This window comes from Marmota monax, unplaced genomic scaffold (assembly GCF_021218885.2).
Source record: "Marmota monax isolate L192 unplaced genomic scaffold, Marmota_monax_Labrador192_F-V1.1 WCK01_AAM20220418_F8-fsc00024, whole genome shotgun sequence".
Taxonomy (NCBI): Eukaryota; Metazoa; Chordata; class Mammalia; order Rodentia; family Sciuridae; genus Marmota; species Marmota monax.
The window spans coordinates 24,350,513-24,368,603 of NW_026695224.1; the positions used below are offsets into that span (position 1 = coordinate 24,350,513).

General features: G+C 39.6%; 1 protein-coding gene across 8 annotated transcripts in view; it reads left to right on the forward strand.

Moving 5' to 3' along the window:
• Positions 1 to 18,091, forward strand: part of Hydin (HYDIN axonemal central pair apparatus protein) — a 398,809-nt gene that overhangs the window by 136,702 nt on the left and 244,016 nt on the right. For all 8 annotated transcript variants that reach the window (XR_009225878.1, XR_009225879.1, XM_058575799.1 and 5 more), the window contains 2 exons: positions 2,568 to 2,751; positions 14,646 to 14,745. Coding sequence is in view for 6 of the 8 variants with exons in the window: in XM_058575799.1 (XP_058431782.1) it covers positions 2,568 to 2,751; positions 14,646 to 14,745 (284 nt within the window). In the remaining 2 variants the exon portion in view is untranslated. The remainder of the gene's footprint in view (positions 1 to 2,567; positions 2,752 to 14,645; positions 14,746 to 18,091) is intronic.

Consider the following 18,091-nt stretch of genomic DNA (forward strand, 5'->3'; position numbering starts at 1 on the left):
ACTGCAACATAAGGCTGGTATTTTTAATGCTCTTGATGAGAATTGTCTTCATCAATACCACACGTGAGTGCAAGAAACCATGATTATCAGCCAGACAAGATGGCAAAACCATAGACAGAGGTATGTGGCAACCCTTGTTGGAGTCAAGCCAGTTGAAGGTGTTGCTGCACATCCCCTCTCTACACTCTAGTTGTGGCTCTAATTCTCCATCAGAGGGCAAAGAGGAAGCCATCTTGCATTCCCCTGCCCTCCCTGTCACCTTATACTGGCTGCTCCGGATCCAGTGTTCCAATAGCATGAGAAGAGCAGCAATCATGGAGATGTCTAGTGCTTCAATCTGAAAAGGGGTTAACATTTAATTTTAGAAATAACTTTTGTATTTTAAAAAGAAATACATTGTGAACTGATAAAATATAAAAAATAAAGATAAGCAATATGAAGGTAAAAGTCAATTCTAATCTTACAACCCTATGAATATTTTAGTGTCTCTAACTCTATTCTTTTGCAATATGTCCCTATTTTCTATTATTTGGCTTTTTTATTACAAAATTGGAATTACTTTGTACATTACATTTTATAACCTGCTTTTCATTTTTAATATATTTCCAGCCTATGACATTGCTATTAAAAGTCTTCTTTTTTAAAATTCTTTTTAGTTGTAGATGGACGCAATATCTTTATTTTATTTATTTATTTTTATGTGGTGCTGAGGATCGAACCCCAGTGCCTCACACATGCTAGGCAAGCGCTCTATCACTGAGCCCCAATCCCAGCCCCTAAATAATCTTCTTTAATACTATTTTAACAGTGGCTTACTATTCCATTGATAAAAATGCAGCCCAGGAGGCAGTATAGCTATTGACTAACACAAGGGGATTCAAACTACTAAAGAGTCAGTTTGAACTTCAGGCTCCATCTTTCAGCTGTGTGATGTGAGGCAAAATTCTTAACCTTTCTGAGCCCCAGATTCAACATCTGGGGAATTCTTAACCTTTCTGAGCCCCAGATTCAACAATGGGAATGGTGATTATTGTAGTAATTATCTCATATGGTAATTATGAGTACTAAATTACATGAAATATGTGAAGAGTTTGGCATGTATTCAGTAACAATAATGTTTATGATTCCCATTATTTCTGTTTAACCAATATTTCAGTATCTTACATCAAATTTGTTCATTTTGCTTGGCATTATTCCGGCACTTTAATGAACACCTTTATAGCTATATCCTTGTCTACAGTCATGATTGTTTCTTTGGAATTTATTCCTGAAAGTGGAATTTATTGTTTCAAAGGGTATGTAAATTATGTCTCTTAGATAGGTATCAAATAGCAAAATAAAAGGGAATGGATTCCTGTCTTTGTGAGCTGTCCTTAATTTGCCCTGCTGTGTCCAGCATATGGAAGGACTGCTGCTGGTTGCCCTGGACACTGCTTCCCACCTGGCTCTACAGAGGAAGCACAGAATAGTTTCTTGATTGGAATCAGAACACACTGAACCCATTTCTTTGACTTCTTTATGCTATGCAACCACTCTGAATGCTGAAGTTATTAAACAGGGCTGTTTGACAATACTGGACCTATAGTTTTTATGAATTCATTTAGAAAATGAGTTGGGACTGGGACAGGACTTCAGTGACCCCAGGGACCCACTCAACACTCACGTGCTAAGTATCTGTCTCTGCCACTGGTCGTAGCAGTGCAGTTCTGGGAATATGGTTTCTGTTCTGCAGAATTCTACAGTCTATAGAATTCAGGTGACAGGTGAGGGTGAGTGGAAGGTTGGGGTTGCTTTTCTGACTGACCATGATGGATACTAAGAGCTAGAAGGAAAGAAAAGGAGCTGGCTACAGGTGTAGCTTGAGCATTTTCTAAGCTGAGCAGTGTGGTTTGCCTATGGTGGAGCCAAGGAGAAAACTAAAATTGATGGAGCCCCATCTGCTTTGCCCCAGGAGCCGCACCAGACCCTGCGTTGCATTTAACCCTCATTTCTTTGACAAAAGAGCTCTGCTCTTATTATCTGTAATTTACAGGGGCAGACACCAAGGCTTAGAAAAATTGGATAAATCCCAAAGTCACAGAACTGGTAAATAGATCATAAAATCAGTATCCAAACCTGGTCCTGGCTGGCTCCAGAATTTATTCCCAAGGTAACTAGTAGCTAAGAAGTAAGTAAAGCTAAACAAGTTTAACAGAAACAAAATCATCCTTGCAGTGTGAGAGGCAGGATAGATGTTAAATATTTTAAAAGCAGCTTAGAAAAGAGTTACCTAAAGGAAAGTATTTGTCCAGACATGTGAGGGCTCAGAAGTAAACAAATGGGCACTGGGAAGGAGAGAAATCCCAGGAGGACTTCTTGAAGGAAGTGACTAAAGGCGAGCCAAGTGAGCCTCTGAAAGGTCTGAGGACTGAGAAAAAGGTCATCCAGCCAGTATCTTACAGCCACTATCTTACCCTGGGATGGAGGGACCATCCCAGGGTGACAGATGAGGGACTGGAGGGGAGCCCCATATAAAGTTCTTCCTGGGAGGACCAAATTGCAGCTCGCATTTTCTGTATTTTCTTTAGGGTCTGTGATGACCTGGCCAAAGAGGAAAAGGATGAGACTGACGCATTTATGGAAGAGTTCATCCTCGACCCTTCACTCCGACAGCGTCTTTCCATCATCTCCCACACCTTCAAGCACCAGAGGAGGGCGGTTCAAGTAGACCACATGCTCAATTTTAACAGTGTTTTCACCATCGAGCCCCTGGTGAGTGCATAAATAAAACCTGACTGTCCAGTAAATCTAAATGGGAATCCAGGGCCCATTTTGATGAGGGTCCTCCTGTCATGAGTTCCGAGAAAGTAAACATTCTGCCTGAAGGGACTTTTGAACAGTATGAGACATTGGATGAAGGCTATGGCAAGAATGTTCCTAAGTCTCACCTTCTAGGCACCAGTCACTGCTAAATGTTTCATATGGATTACACAGTTTATCTCATGTGTATGCATGTTATCTTACAACAACCCTACAGTATATCATTGAAACCTCAGTCTACAGACAAGGAAATTAAGACTTGGAGAAATCCCAAAGCTTGTTTAAGGCCAAGCAGCTAGTGTCAACAGTTATAAATTCATCCCAGATTAGCCTGATCATAGAGCAGGAGTTCTCAGCCTCAGCACTATTGACATTTGTGGGTGGATAATTCTTTATCCTATACCTTGGAGAATGTTTAATCACACTCCTTACTTTTACCCGCTAGATGCTAGCGGATAGCCCGAACTGGCTCCAGACCTGTCAAATGTCTCCTGGAGGGCAAAGTCACCAGAATCGAGAATGATATCGTCCTTAATTCACTCAATAAAGGCTTATTGACTGCATGGTCTGTACCAGGCACTTTGTGTGCTGAGAACTAAACATCTTAGAGTAACAAAGTCATCTGTGGGAAATGTCACTGACTTGTTCAGACTCATTTTCCTTACATCCGCATTTCCAAATTGTTATTAAAATATATGATGGGAAAAAGAGGTTCTCTGGCTAAATAAGTTTGAGAAACACTAAGTTCAATATTGTTTAAAAGGTCTCTTTGTTATAAGACTTCAAAAAAGTCTCAAGGATGGTAATGTGTGCTATAAATCTTCAAAAGGGAGCTTTCGCCTCAAAGATGTCATCTAAATCTGATGTTTTATGGAACCCACTGTGTGAATCACTGGTGATGAGAATAAGAATAGTACAGTAGTTCAATGGCTGCAGTCCCTGTTATTGGCTAAGACATTAGAGAAGGCTTCTTGAGAGAAGAACCTTGAACTGGGTCTTGCAGGGCAGGGCAGTACTTTTGGGAGAACAACATTGTAAGTGTGCATCTGAGGCTCTAAGGGTAGATAGGTTTGCTCAAACAAAGGGTTCAAGTAGAGAAATAAGGTTGGAGATGTGGATTGAGGCTGAATCTTTTGTCATGTTGAAGACTCTCCAGGGCTCAGCTGAACAAAGGGATCTCCCAATATAATGAGTCAGTCCAGCAAGAAGTTAAATCAAAATGAGGACTAAAAGTAAAAGTAGGTCAAGTACAAAGATATGGAAAAGATCAGGAAGGAATTACTGGAGCAATCAAGCAAAACGCTGAGCTGGGCAGAGCCTGGGAAGAGCAGCCAGTCATGATAATCTCAGACATGCCAAGGTCCACATAGTCCAAGATTCCTCCCAGCCACTGGTGGAGAGCCAGGCTGACGATTGCTCATCCTGTTTCTTGTTGCCTTCTGGGAGTGGATGGCTGTGTCAGGAGGTCTGCACGTGGGTTCTGTCCCTTTCCAAGTCAGAAGTAGAAAGTCTTGAATCATCTCAGTTTTCTCTCCTCATGCTTCCTCCCATAACCCAAAGCTTTGTGATGGAGATGCATACATATTAAAGCCTGGTCTTCAGTGTGCTTTTGAATTCCACATAGGAACTGAACTGGGCACCCTTATCATAAGGCATCTTTTCCCCATTAGGAAGAAAAACATTTTTTTTTAGTAGTAATACATAGAAATGGTAATTTTTAAATGAATGAAGCTAACTTGTTTATTTTGGGTAGAATAAAGCTTGCCAGAAACAGGAAGGGGTAAGATTCACTTTGAATATTCATAAGTGGTCATTATAGTGTCTATAATGATTTTTGTCTCTTCTCTACATTATTCAGTTTTTTATTCTTGTAATAGTATTTATTCATTCGCTGTTTTTTTTTATCAATTTTTACTAAATGAAAATGAAAATATGAAATTTTCCTACTGTCTTCCTCCTATTATTCTGAAGATTTCAATGTCAGATGTAATGAATTAGTTATTGATGTTAAATCTCCCTTTTTTCCCAACTTAAAGATCCTGATCATTTTATATAAATACCAGTTCTGATTCATGAGTGTTATATAATCTTACCTCATAAATTACTTTTGAAGATGTTTGATGGGGAAATTCTGCTATTTCTCTGGTTTCTCAGCACAATGTATTTTTTTTTATTGTGGAGAGATCTTTTTTTGATAGAGGTAAATAAAAGCTACAGTAGTCTCAGATGAGAGATTTGGGAAAGGATTTATAGGAGGGAGATCTGAACTGAATATTGGAGGAAGGGTAAGATTTAATTAAATGGAAGTGGAAGAGAATGCTTCCAGTAGGGTAAATTATGAAAACAAAGACGACAGGAACTCTTAGGTTTATGTCAGGTTAAATAACAATGAGGAGAACAGTTTTTCTGGCTGGGAAGGAGAGGAGAGGAAGTGCTGGCCACCAGACTCAGTCTACATCTCATCTCCTCCGACCATGTTTTTCTGGAGACACTGGATCTGAGAGGTGGTACAAAAGGGAGTATTTTGGCCAAATAAATTTTGGGAAAAGTATTTCAAGGGAAGGTGACTTTCCCCGTGGCAGAGTACAAGCATTGTTTTGCTATGGCCACAGACCTCTCCTCCACAAAGCATCCATTGGTGTTGGTGTTCTAGATTGGTTGATGATGCTGAGGGTACCTGAGACTCACTGTAGGGTTCAGAACAGGAGCACGATGGGCTCAGGGGATTCTTGAAAGTTTACCTTGGTACTCATGTGTGGATTGAATTGGAGGATGGTGGACAGAGAGTGAGGTGGGTGGTGCCGGTCAAGCAGGGGAAACGCCCAGTACAGGAGGGGCCGTGGAGACTGAACATCTCTGCAGCCAAGATCAGGGGTATATGGGAGGGTGACACTGATCTGGAATGGTCTGAGAGGGGTCCAGAAGGAAAGGAAGTGACAGGTGTAAGAGACATTCAGAAGGAAGACACTGAGCGCTTTTCCCTGACTGGCCATGGAGGATGAGATATAGTGAGGAATTACAACTCCTCAGATGGCAACTCAACAGACTGGGAGAAATCTTGATGTCTTTGGTAGAAATTGGCAAGTCAGGATCCTGGGCTTACCATAGCAAATAAGTCTTAAACCAGCTATTTGAGCTTCCTTGACTTGAAGGAGTCAAAAGTATTGGGAGGAGGTCACTCTTATCTTCCTGGAATAATAAATTCTGATTATTCAATTTGGGTTCAGGTCTAAACTCCTTACAATCAAGGAATGCCTTGTTCTCAACTGTGCCAGTATCTAGCCCAGTGTTAATAAGCAAATGAATGAATGAATGAATGAATAAACAAATATCAATCAATTAATTTTGATGAGCTTGGCTCTGAACATGTTGAATTTGAAATGACTAAAGATGCCCACAAAGCTTTGGAATTGCAGGACTAAAATTTGCAGGAGGGGATTGAAGACCAGAGGCAAGATTTAAGAGTGTCCTACAAAGGTCTTTACTAGAGTCATGAAAAATAGATTGAATTAAAGAGCAGAGCAAGAATGGAAGAGTGTGGAGGGTTGCAAGAGGGCCTCTCAGCACCCACCTTTGGATGCCCAAGGAAAAGAAAAGAGCCTGGTACTTGACCAGAGAGCATGCCGGCTGAGACTCTTCTACGCCTGTGGTGCCTGGTTCTGCACCATTTTGTCCTGAAGGTTTTTTCTGCATCTTGCTCACATATCAGGCTACTTAAGTCAAAATTCAATTCCTTTGAATCAGCTTCTTGCTATGAGTCGAGTTCACAGGAAAAGCAGGGAAGATTACAAGGAAGAAGTGTCACCAACTGGTCAAATAGTCAACTGCAAGTTGAACTCCTCCTCCTAATTGATGCAGAGGCTTAGAGACCACCTTGCTCTCAAATCTCTGCATCTACTGAGGAAGAACATTGTTTTCAAATGAGGTAAACCTAAAAAGAGATACCAACTATTACCTGAGGGTCTGAAAACAAAAAAAGAAATATGTGCTTATTTTCTCAGACCACATCTATGCAGCTCCATTCTTCAAATGCATCAGCTAAAACAAAAAGTTTAGCCTTGGCTATGTTCTCTGAATATTAAGTATTTTATGGGAACATTGTTTCTATGTTAGAGGCCCTTCCAATTTAAAGTAAGGAGATTCAAGATCAAGAGACTAATCCTTTCCCTAAATTACCCAGAGGTAGTGATGGGTTTGAATTTAAATCACATTTTATTGATATTATCCTGTGAGAAGTAATTGGACTCCGTGCTGTAGGAATGACAGACCCCAAGCCCCGAGCTGCAGGTTTTTACTCTGTTTTACCACTGTTTACCACTTGACCACAGGTGACTTCCATTGTCTTAGAGAACTTTCTTAGTACTTCATCATGGAGTGTGGCCATTAAGGTGACCGTTGGGTCTATTGCACACTGGGTGTCTTGAGTACTGATGTGGTCAGTGCCCCGGGGCCTGCTTCTTTCCTCACTTCCTCGTGATCTGAACAGAGGGCAGCTGTCAGCTCTCCACAGGCACAGAGGTGGGAGTTTGTCTTTTGAGAGACCCCAGAAGTGCTCATTGGCAGAGAAGGAAGGAAGCAGGGACCCAGAGTGACCACAGGACACTATAGCTAGAGGGCTGGAAGGAATGTATTTTTCAGATTTACTTAGCAATTTATTGGTATTCTAGAAGGAACACGAATTGTTGTTTAGTCATTAGAGCAGACTATTATATACTATTTATATAAAGTTTCTTTTGTCAATTCTTCTGATAATATCATAGAGTATTAATGTTGTTAGCCTAGGTTTTTCCGTGTACTCCTTACCTAGGGAAGACACTGAATTCTGTAGACTGATCATTTGTCAAGCCACCTGCTTCCGTGCAGGGTTTTCCCCTTTGGGAAAAAACTACAAAATTGAGTCTATTTATGCATGTTTTTGCCTTCCAGAAAAGCAAGTAGAATTGGTGACTTGCAAAAACATAATATTCTATTGTACTAGATGGACCCTGGCTGTACAGAATTTTGACAGTTTCATTCTGTTATTTCCTCTGCTCAGATCTCTTGGGTACCCTGAAAGAAAGAGATTCAAAGACCAAAACATAGTTCTGAAAATTGCCAGGCCAACGAATATCACGGGGCAAAAAGAGAAAATCAAGCTTTTGCTTTCCATGGGCATCTAGGAGCCCTCTGAGAAATCGCAGCACGGATGTACCTGCCTTGTCTCTGAACTCGGGTCCTGCTGGCTCAGGTCACACTTTTAAGATGCAGCAGGTTTCTGAATATTGAACACTTGATGTTTTTCAAAAAGAAAGGTCTGAAAATGTGAAGGCTCAAACTGGCCCTTGCTGATTGGCTAACATCAGTGAGCTGGGAACATATTTCTATTTCTCTTAGGAAGCATCTCCTCCATCAAAGAAAACTTCCTCCACCTTCCCCAGGGAAGCTTAAGCTTCATTTAACTGAGCCTTAGAAAGGGAAGGAAACTTGATCATCTTTTCATTCCCTCGTAAGTAATAGTAAACCATGCTTTGCTGTCATCTAAACCTGCTGGAAACGTGCTGTTATAGCAATTCAGACTTGAACAGCACAGCTCAAATTTAGTTGACTTTATTTTTCCCCAATTGGCACAGCAGGTGAGCTCAGCAGAACCAGGTTGGGTGGAAGCCCAGGCGGCTACCAAAGAAGAAAGATGCAGCTTTTGACTGCAGAGTCCTTCCCCTTGTGGTCCTGAGAGCATGAGTCACGTTGCAAACACATGGGAGCTGACGCTTTGGAAATGGATACCAGGAGGGAGCACGGAGGACATGGATCTGCTGAGACGCAGACTGTCCTTGACAAGTCACAGCCCCTCTATCATCCTCCAGCCTCTGATCGTTAGGACTGTCCTTTCCGGTTTCTGTGCTCAGCCACACTCTTTACAGTTGTGCTGGAACATTCTCCATTGTGAACTGGAGAACAGGTGGAGGTGGAGGGAGGCCTAGAGAAATCTTAGAAATCCCAGGTTCCTCGTGGCTCATTAGATAAGGTCACACCTTTCCTGACTGGTGAAGACACAATTCTCTTGTCCCTAGAGAAAAGCAGGGGCATCAGACACACTGCTACCACTCTATAAAAAACGCCCCGTGGAATTATCCTGTTTGGGTTGGAGAGAGATCAAGATAGAATGTGCCTTTTGTGAGGCTTCCTCTGACAGATGGCCAAAGCTGGGCCCCTTCTGAGAAACTTTATGGTCATTATGTTGAGAATTGTACTTTAATTGACTCACAGTTTCTTCTCCCAGCAGAAGTGTGGAGCAGAAAAATCTCTTTGCATGTCATGGTCAGTTTGATCTCTTATCTCATTCAGTACTGGAGATTGAACCCAGGGCCTTACGCATGCTAGGCAGGCACTCTACCACTGAGCTATACCCCAGCCCAGCTATAGCTTCTTATGTATGGTTCTTTTCTTTTATTAGTAGTAGTAGTACTAGTAGTATATACAAATTTGAGTTTAAGAGCATGTTTCTACTTCCTAAGACAAATTGTCTTTATTTTTCTAATACGTTAAGATAAATAATAAGTTACCTGAAATTTTTGTTTATGTCATCAAGAACATTTCCATTTGGGTGAAACATGATGTAATTTATCAAATACTGTAGCTGCTATTGACATCATTATTCCCCTACCCTGTTCTAAACTGACTGAACCCTGACCTTCACCCCAAAAGGGATAGCTTGGTACAGATCCATCAGTATATTTCTCAGGACCTGCAATTTAGTAATGTTGAGTTTGTTGTCCCAAGGAAGCCCCTGTGAGTTGCCTTCCAGAGGTCCCTGAACATGTGGGCAAGCAGGGACAGGTGTGTCATCAGATCATGCTGGTGTTATCTAAGCCTGAATCTCAGTTGTAGTGATTCTAAATTTCTTCTGGCATTTTTCATGACCTTGTAAGAAAGGTGAGGCCTAATCCATTGCTATAATTGCAATGAGGGAAGAGAAGTTAGATGAAAAACATTTTATAGAATCTTAGCTTTGCCATTGGTTTGGCCTTGGATAAAATATTTAACTTCTTTTTATAAATGATTTTATCATTTATAAAGTGGAGATAATACTACTTCATAAGGTTGTCAAGATGGAATAGTTAATATATATATATATATATATATATATATATATATATATATATACACAACACAATAGTAAGAAAATGAACTTTCAGTAAATACTTGCAGAATTATGATTTGGAACTAGATGCACTAGTCCCTTAGATTAGAAATATAATTGGAAATCATAATATTTGAGAAAAATTTGGATTACTGTTTAAGTGGGAAATTAAAATGTAAGTATTCTATTTTTCAGAGGTAGATATTGAGTCATATTGTAAACTTTAAGCCATATTACTTTCTAGATAAACCAAGTAAATTAAATACATACGTAACTTTCTGTTTTTGCACTCTGGGTGTTGGCAAAATATTCAAGAAATAATCCTTCAAGGGAGAGAAGAAGGGAAGGAAAAGAAATGAAAAATAAGAAAGGAAGAAGACAATTTTTTAAAGAATTCTTTTTATTTAAGAGTTTTTGAAGGAGTTTTTGTAAGCCCCTTGAATTGTTGCCCATATAATTCTTTAAATGCCATTACTTTTAAAAGATATTTTCCCCATGGTTGTATTTATCACCTGTCATGATCCAGTGTCTGTGTATTCATAGGTGGCTTTCAGAAAGCCTCAACTGTGGCCATCAAGCCACACAGTTGATTGTTCTTGTTCAGAAGGGAAAATGAAATTCCAAATCTAGAAGTGTTTGATATTCTGGCAAAAAACATAGAATGGAAATTAGCTTCATGTCTAAAAATTCAAAGTTGAGTCCTTCTAGCAGGTCACTTGATTGATGAGTAAAATGCCATCCTGTTATTCCCTAAAAAATCTGAGGGAAAAGCAAAACATAAATGACATAAGAATCAGCAGGAAGATAATGTAACTGAAGGCCATTTTGACAGTTATTTTGACATCAAGATACTAGTCACAGATTAAATCCTGTACACTCAGGCTCTGGTTGGTAGCAGGAAGTGGGCAGTGATGGGAGAGGGGTCATGCATAGGAGGAGAGCAGGACAGCAGGGAGCTCTGAGTGATGTGGCAGCTTCCCTTCCACAAGGAAGAAGGATATTGATGTCAGAGCCTGTAGGAAAATTTCTGAATGTTTTGATTTTCAGAAACTTTAGAACTGAGCAATAAGGGAAGTAATTTTTTTTCAGAGACATAAATGACAGGGAAGTTAATTTCAACAGGGTTGGAGAAGTAATATGAAATGTTCCAAAGACATATAAATAAAAATGGGGTCATTTTAGGCTTATTGCCTTTTTCTAAGGTTTGTTCTCTCATTTGCTAGAAAATGCTCTATTGAGTTTTTTGATATTGAACTTCTGCTATAAAGAGGTAGAAATTCTCTAACTTTATTTGAATCCCAACTGAAAAGTAGAAGTATCCTCCTACAAGTTCCTAACTCCTTCCAGGGACAACATTGACAGCATCCCTCTGAGAAAGGCAACAGACCCTGCTTCTGTTTTTACAGATACATACAGCCCTCTTAATACACATTACCTCCTCCAACCCTGGAGAGAGCTTTAGAATATCTACCGTTTGTCCTTGAATTAATTATCTCCTGAGCTCAGAAAAGGCTGCAAGTTGCTCATGGACGCCTCAGACATAATAAAACAGCTGCAGCCCTGGGTAAGACAGCACCAAGCTTTCAGCTATGTTCATTCCGTCTGCACCCTGTGGACTCAGATTTCCTGGTGCTGCTCTTCCCTCACCAAGCAGAAGGGCTTCCCTGTCCTGCCTCTGATCCCATCTGAACACCAGTACCCTCGCTCTGGGGAGAGCCCTCTCTTCTGTCTGGAGTGTGTGTCATTTTCCCAGCCCACCAGTTCTGATACTCCTTTAATGATGGCAGGTCCAAGAGCGCTGCAGGGGTAGAACTGATGTGTGTACTGCCTTCTTGCCCACACATTCTCTTGTTCAGATGATGGACTGAAAGGGATCTGGCCCACCCAAGCATAAGCCCCTTGACTTGCTCCCGTGTACTAGGCTTATCTGACTCCCAGTATATCTTTGGGGGCGCTACCTCATTCTATTCTGGTGAGACCTCTCTAGCATGGGCTCTCTCAGAATCCAAGATGGTCACTGGCCATTTGGGTAGCAGCAGCTTAGTTCCATCCCCTTTATACACCTAAGTGGAACAGTCTGTGCCCTCCAGGTTTATAATTGTCTTGTGTATTAGGAAGAAACCCAGACCTTAAGTCGTTTTGAGATGGAAAACCCACAGATGTTCCATTAATTGGTTGATAACCTGAGTGGATGAGCCACCTTATCTGTCTGACCCTTCAGACTGTTTCAGCCATGAGTATATCTAACACTCCATATCATTAAAACTCCACCAATCAAAAGGGTCCTGGTATTTGCCATTTATCAAGAGGGAAAAGATACTTGCTTCAAGGTTTATAAAAGCACCACAGTGAAATGCTTAAATTTATCAGAGTACTTAAAACTTCTCTATTCCTTATCTCAAAGGTCTCTTTTGGCTCTAAGATTTATGATGTTGAGGGTTCCAGAAGAAAATGGAACAGAAGAAATAGGTTGCAGAGAAGAACAGGTGTCTGATAATAACTACACAGTGTACAAACTCAGTACACACAGTTGGCTTAACAAATATCTAACAAACACCTCCCAAGAGCCACCTCTGGTTTAGGGGAAACAGGAGCACCTACCCCAGGGAGCTGTCATTCTCTGGGACCGATCTGGGGATGATAGAGCCCCCAAGACCCACATGACCTTCACAGACCTCACCCAGCTTCTTGGAGCCTCTGTGTCCTTCCTCATTCTAAAGTCAGGACAGATGCTGCCTAGAAGTATACACCAATTGAACTGGTTGTTCTCATAAATAAACTGAAATCAGTTCTAGTTTTCTGTCTTTCCCTCTTGTTTGATATCTTGACTTTTAAACCACTTTATTTTCTTCTCAACTCTTTATTCTAGAAATATGTTCATATAGCCAGACTAAAGAGAGTATGCACTAGGGACAGTCTGAAACTGAAGCCTAATTATTTCTCAACTTGTTTTGACTTGGTTTCTATTGAGCTAGTGGAACTGTTTGTGGATTCGGGGATGTCTTTATCACTTGTGCTCATTCATCCCTATTTATAAAAACCACAGGAAAGCGTTCACACATCTCCCCCATTTTTCAATACTTCATCTTAGTCTTTCTAAGAGGCATACTAATGGCATGGTAATTGATTCTAATAAATGATTGTTTGGGATTCTCTTATTATACACTGAGTGTGGGGCAAAGCATTTGCCTGCAGGACTCCCTCAGACCTTGGGAAACCCTTGGAGGCAGGTGCTATGAACATCTCCTTTTACAGTCCTTAGAAGTTAATGAAGAGTCCCCAGGTTATATGGTTAGTACTAACGTTTTTTAAGCTAATTATACCTAACAGGGAAATTTTGAAATGCAGCTTGTTGCATTACAGTATTGAAACTTGGCTTCCTCATTATGACTAGAGATAAAGAGAGCATATCATACTGGGTCAGAAGCAGGGTATGACCTTGCCATTGTTCTGCCTCAGGCCATTGTTCTGTTCTTGGAAGAAGAGTGTTTCTTTCCTTTTGCTGTCACTTCAGAAGAGGGAGGTGATGCCCCACCAAGGGAGTCTGGTACTTCTTCTCTGTGGCCCCTTAATTTTCATAGGCACTGCACTTGTCAAATATATTATGAACCATTTTTATTCATATTTATCATCATGCCACGTTTATTTTTTCTTTGAAGCCCTGGAGCTGAGCGCTTATGGGGCAGAAACCAAAAATGTTCACTGAATATACATATTTTGAAAATGCTCTGTCCATCCTCATTTCCTTTAGTAGCTCATTATGTATTCATGAACCACTGAAATTATCCTTGAGGCTTGTTCCAAACTTGTACCACATCATAAGTTAACAAAGAGTATAAGTTTACTCCGTGCGAGGTAAAATAGTGCTTTCTTCTATTTGCTCCAAAAGTAGTTCCTACAAGTTACCTGGAATTGAACCTTTGTATGCAGTCAGTGGGAATGTAAATTGGTACAGCCATTATGGAAAACAGCAAACAAGCTTCTCAAAAAGTTACAAATAGAACTGCCATATATTCCAGCAACCCCTCTTATGGGTGTATCCCTAAAGGAAGTGAGATCAGTACCTTGAAGACATATGTGTGCTTCCAAGTTCATTTGCACCACTTTTGAAATAGCCGAGCTACAGAAACAGCCTAGATGTCTGTAAACAGATAAACAGACAAAGAAATCGTAATATGTGCATGCAGTGGAATGTTATCAGCCTAAAAAAGGGTATCCTTGTATTTGCAAAAACTTGGATGAATCTGGAACACATTTAGTGAAATAAAACAGACACAGAAAAAACAATTACTAACCTGCACAACCCCACTTAAATGCAGAATTTAGGAAAGTGAGAAAAAGGTGAGTAGAATGTTGTTTCTCAGGGGACAGGTGCTAAGGGAAACGAGATATTGGTCAAGGGGTGTAAACTTGAAGTTATAAGTTGTGGAGACCTAATGTACAGCACGGGGACTGTAATGACTATTGAATACTGGAAATACGGTAAGGGAGTAGACTTGAGGTGCTCTCATGACACACACAAAAGGGAAACTGTGAGGAGATGGATACGTCCATTTGTTTGACAGTAATAGTCATTTCAATGTCCACATGTTGTGCTCAAGTACAATTTTTATTAAAAAATTTCACAGAATTCTAACATAACAACACTATTAGCCTATCTTTTGTTGTATTGTGGTGTTTTTTTTTGTTGTTGTTGTTTTTTTAATGATTCTTTCATGTTTTTCAGGAAGGTGATGTCTGGCCCAACACATCAGCTGAAATCACTGTGTACTTCAACCCTGTGGAGGCCAAGTGCTATCAACAGACCATTTATTGTGAAATTTCAGGTACAGACTTTCTCTGTATGGAAAACTCATTACCAGGTGCCTGAAGCATGAAGTACTGCAGCTGAATGTGTGTGTGTGTAGGCACGCACACAGGCTGTGAGCACCACACAATATCTATGGAGAAATATTGGAGTCAAGATGTGCCCTGTTCACTTCCTCCTAGAAAAGATCAAACTTTAAAGGGTCTTACAATTGTGGTGGTGGGAGAGGGGAATAGGAAACCCATGGATTTAAGTTTCCCCTTGATACAGTAAGATTATTACTTATGACAGATTCTCACAGTTTTTTTTTTTATTGTTGTTGTTGTTCTTTTCATAGTACCTTGTTACTAATTTTCATCTTTTCAAGTTTTGTGCTAAGTGGGATGAGAGGCAGTCTGGCAGAGGCCAAAGGCCACAAGGAGAGTATTACAAGAAAGGTGGCCATCTGATAGCATCAGTAAATTGGAAAAATGCAGAAGAATTAAGCAGAAGAGTAAATATATGGAGAATGATGGGTGCAATAATTTTCACTCAGGGATACACGGAAAAGAAAGCTAAGATAAATACTTTGCTATTGGGATGGAGGTGGATTTGTCATGTTGTTGATGAGTTTAGACAGATACAGAGTAAGTTCATATGGAAACACATCTTTGCATATGTTCATACATATAGATATTTCCTAGAAATGTCCATTGACTGGTCCTAAAAGTTGCTTGGTTTCAAAATACCACTCTCCACTAATGGAACAGGCTGATTCCAGAACTGGTACAGGGAAAGAACAAGGTGAGCCTGGAACATCCTCTTGTGCCAGAAAGTAAGGAAGTGCTCGAAGAATGTTGGGGACTTGTCAAAATGACACAGAAACCAGCAAAGGGTCCCCACTGCTAAAGCTGGAACAAGTTGAGAATCAAAATAAATGATGCTACTAATAGATCATAGTCCACTGAGTGAATAGGAATCTGGGAATCAATTTAATTAAAATGTACCATTTGGCAACTGTCACAGTAATGACCAATACAGGTGAAACACATGAGTGGACCTTAATGTAGGGGGTGAAATTGGGGTGTGTAAAAGGAATCTATGTAAGCTCAAAATATCTTTCCTTGAAATACTTACCAATTATGGAGAGAGAAAACTCACTTTACAATGAAGAAACCTGGTAGATGTTATCTTAATTAATACCAGTGGTAACAGAACCAATCAATACAATAATATTAGGGCCAAACTACCTAATTTGGATTTGATCAAGAGGAAACCTAGGCTAATCAAATTGACAAACAAAATTAAATGACCAGTCTGTAATCTTCACAAATACCAAGTACATGAAAGTTAAGAAAGGACGGAAGACCTGTTCTAGACTGAGAGAAGCTCAAGGTGGTAACTGGGTGCCACAGACCATCCTGGATTGGATCTTTTGCTATGATGGAAATTAACTGGGCAAAGAATGTAGGAAGTACAATTCCTATTGTACTTCTCTGGAAGTATTTTAAAACTCTTTCTTCTGTATTTAAAAAATGTTTGAGAATTTTTTTTAAAAAGCCAATATCAACAAATAAGTGAAATATGTAGAGGGTAAAATTATTAAGCTAAATAGCAGGCTATTTCTCAGTACTGCTTCCAAGAAGAAACACTTTTAGCTATTTATTGTGATGGTAATTTTCATTATTAACCCTATGCTATTTTATTGATTTATTAACTTCACTCATTTCATTTTAACCTCCAGTATGAAAGATGAGCATTTAGTATACTTATCTCTTCTCTTTCCTGGGTTATTGAGTTATAACTTACATGCAGTGAAATGCACCCTTTCTTGGAGTACAGTTCTATGAATTTTGACAAATCCAAATAGTCATGTAACTGCTGTTAAATTTGAGACACAGAAAATCCCCATCACCCCATAACATTCCCTCAGGCCTCTTTGCAGGCATCCCAATCCCTGGCAACCCAATTATTTTTATCATATTTTCTTTTATAAATTGTTTGCAGCCTTCAATAACATGCTTACACCCCAATTTTTTGTTCTCTCAACTTTGTAGCATCTCTTGATGTATAAGGACGTTAGCACAGCTAACCTGCCGGCCACCATTCCACTACCCTTTTCCCCACTGTCTTCTGTGAGTTGTTCCACTTTTACAATATCATTATTGATACCCATAGCTGCGTCTTCTATATACTGTACTTACACCTTCTGTTTGCTCTACGTAAATATTATTCACTGATGGGCCAAGTTATCTGGTTACATTTTATCCTGTTAGTCCAAAGTTCTGACCCTTCCTCACACAAAGCATATTCCTAAGGTCTGTATCAAACAGATGTTCTTTCTCTTCAATCCTTCAGTTATTCATAATTATGCCTCTTGGTAGTTTGCTTCATAATTGACCTGGCTCTTTTGTACAGCTTTTTGGTTCTTCCCCCATGGGTTTCTAATTCCTTATTTATTTATTTGTTTTTCCTCCTATCTAATTTAGAATCCATTCTCTTCTCTTTGGAGACATTTTTCTCAGAGCCTACCAGCTTCTTATTCTAATTCAGATTCATCATCTCCCAAGTAGTCATTACCGGGAATTAAAAAAAATTCTTTGTATATGTGTTCCATCACATCTTTTGATGCTCACTCTGGTCTAGTAGCTTCCTCAAGGAAGGTTTGTAGAAGTAGGAACTGATCCTCAAATGCCTGAAAATGTCTTCTGTGGTCTTCCTACTTGCCTGAGAGTTCAGCTGATGACAGAGTCCTGAGTTCAAAATAATTTCTCTTTGGAACACCAAAGAAATTGTGCTGTGTTAATTGTAAAAATGCAAAAGCACAAATATCATCTAATTCTCATTTTTGTTAGGTGCCCTGTAATTTCCCTCAGGATGTTTTTAGGTTTCTTTTTGTACTTGGGCCCTGAAATGTGACGAAGCCCTTGCCAGGAGTGGGTTGTTCTCATCCATCCTCCTCTGCTTTCTATGAGCCACGTGAGTCTAATGACTCATGTGTCACTTCAGCTCTGGGGAATTCTATTTCATTTATTTAATATTCTTTCTTCCATTTATTTTTCATTTTTATTTTTTATTGGTACATTTTAATTATACATAATAGTGGCATTCATTGTTATATATTCATACATACATCCAATGTAACAATGTAATTTGGTTAATTTAGTTCCCCAGTACCTCCCATTTTCTCTTTCCTCCTCCCTGCATAAATCCCCTTCCTCTAATCTATTGGTCTCCCTTTTACTTTTTTTTCCATATGTGATTATTTATTTTTTATTCTTTGTACATAAACATGACAGTAGAGTATATTTTGACATATTATACATACATGGAGTATAATTACTCTAATTAGGATCTCATTCTTGTGGTTGAACATGATGTGGAAT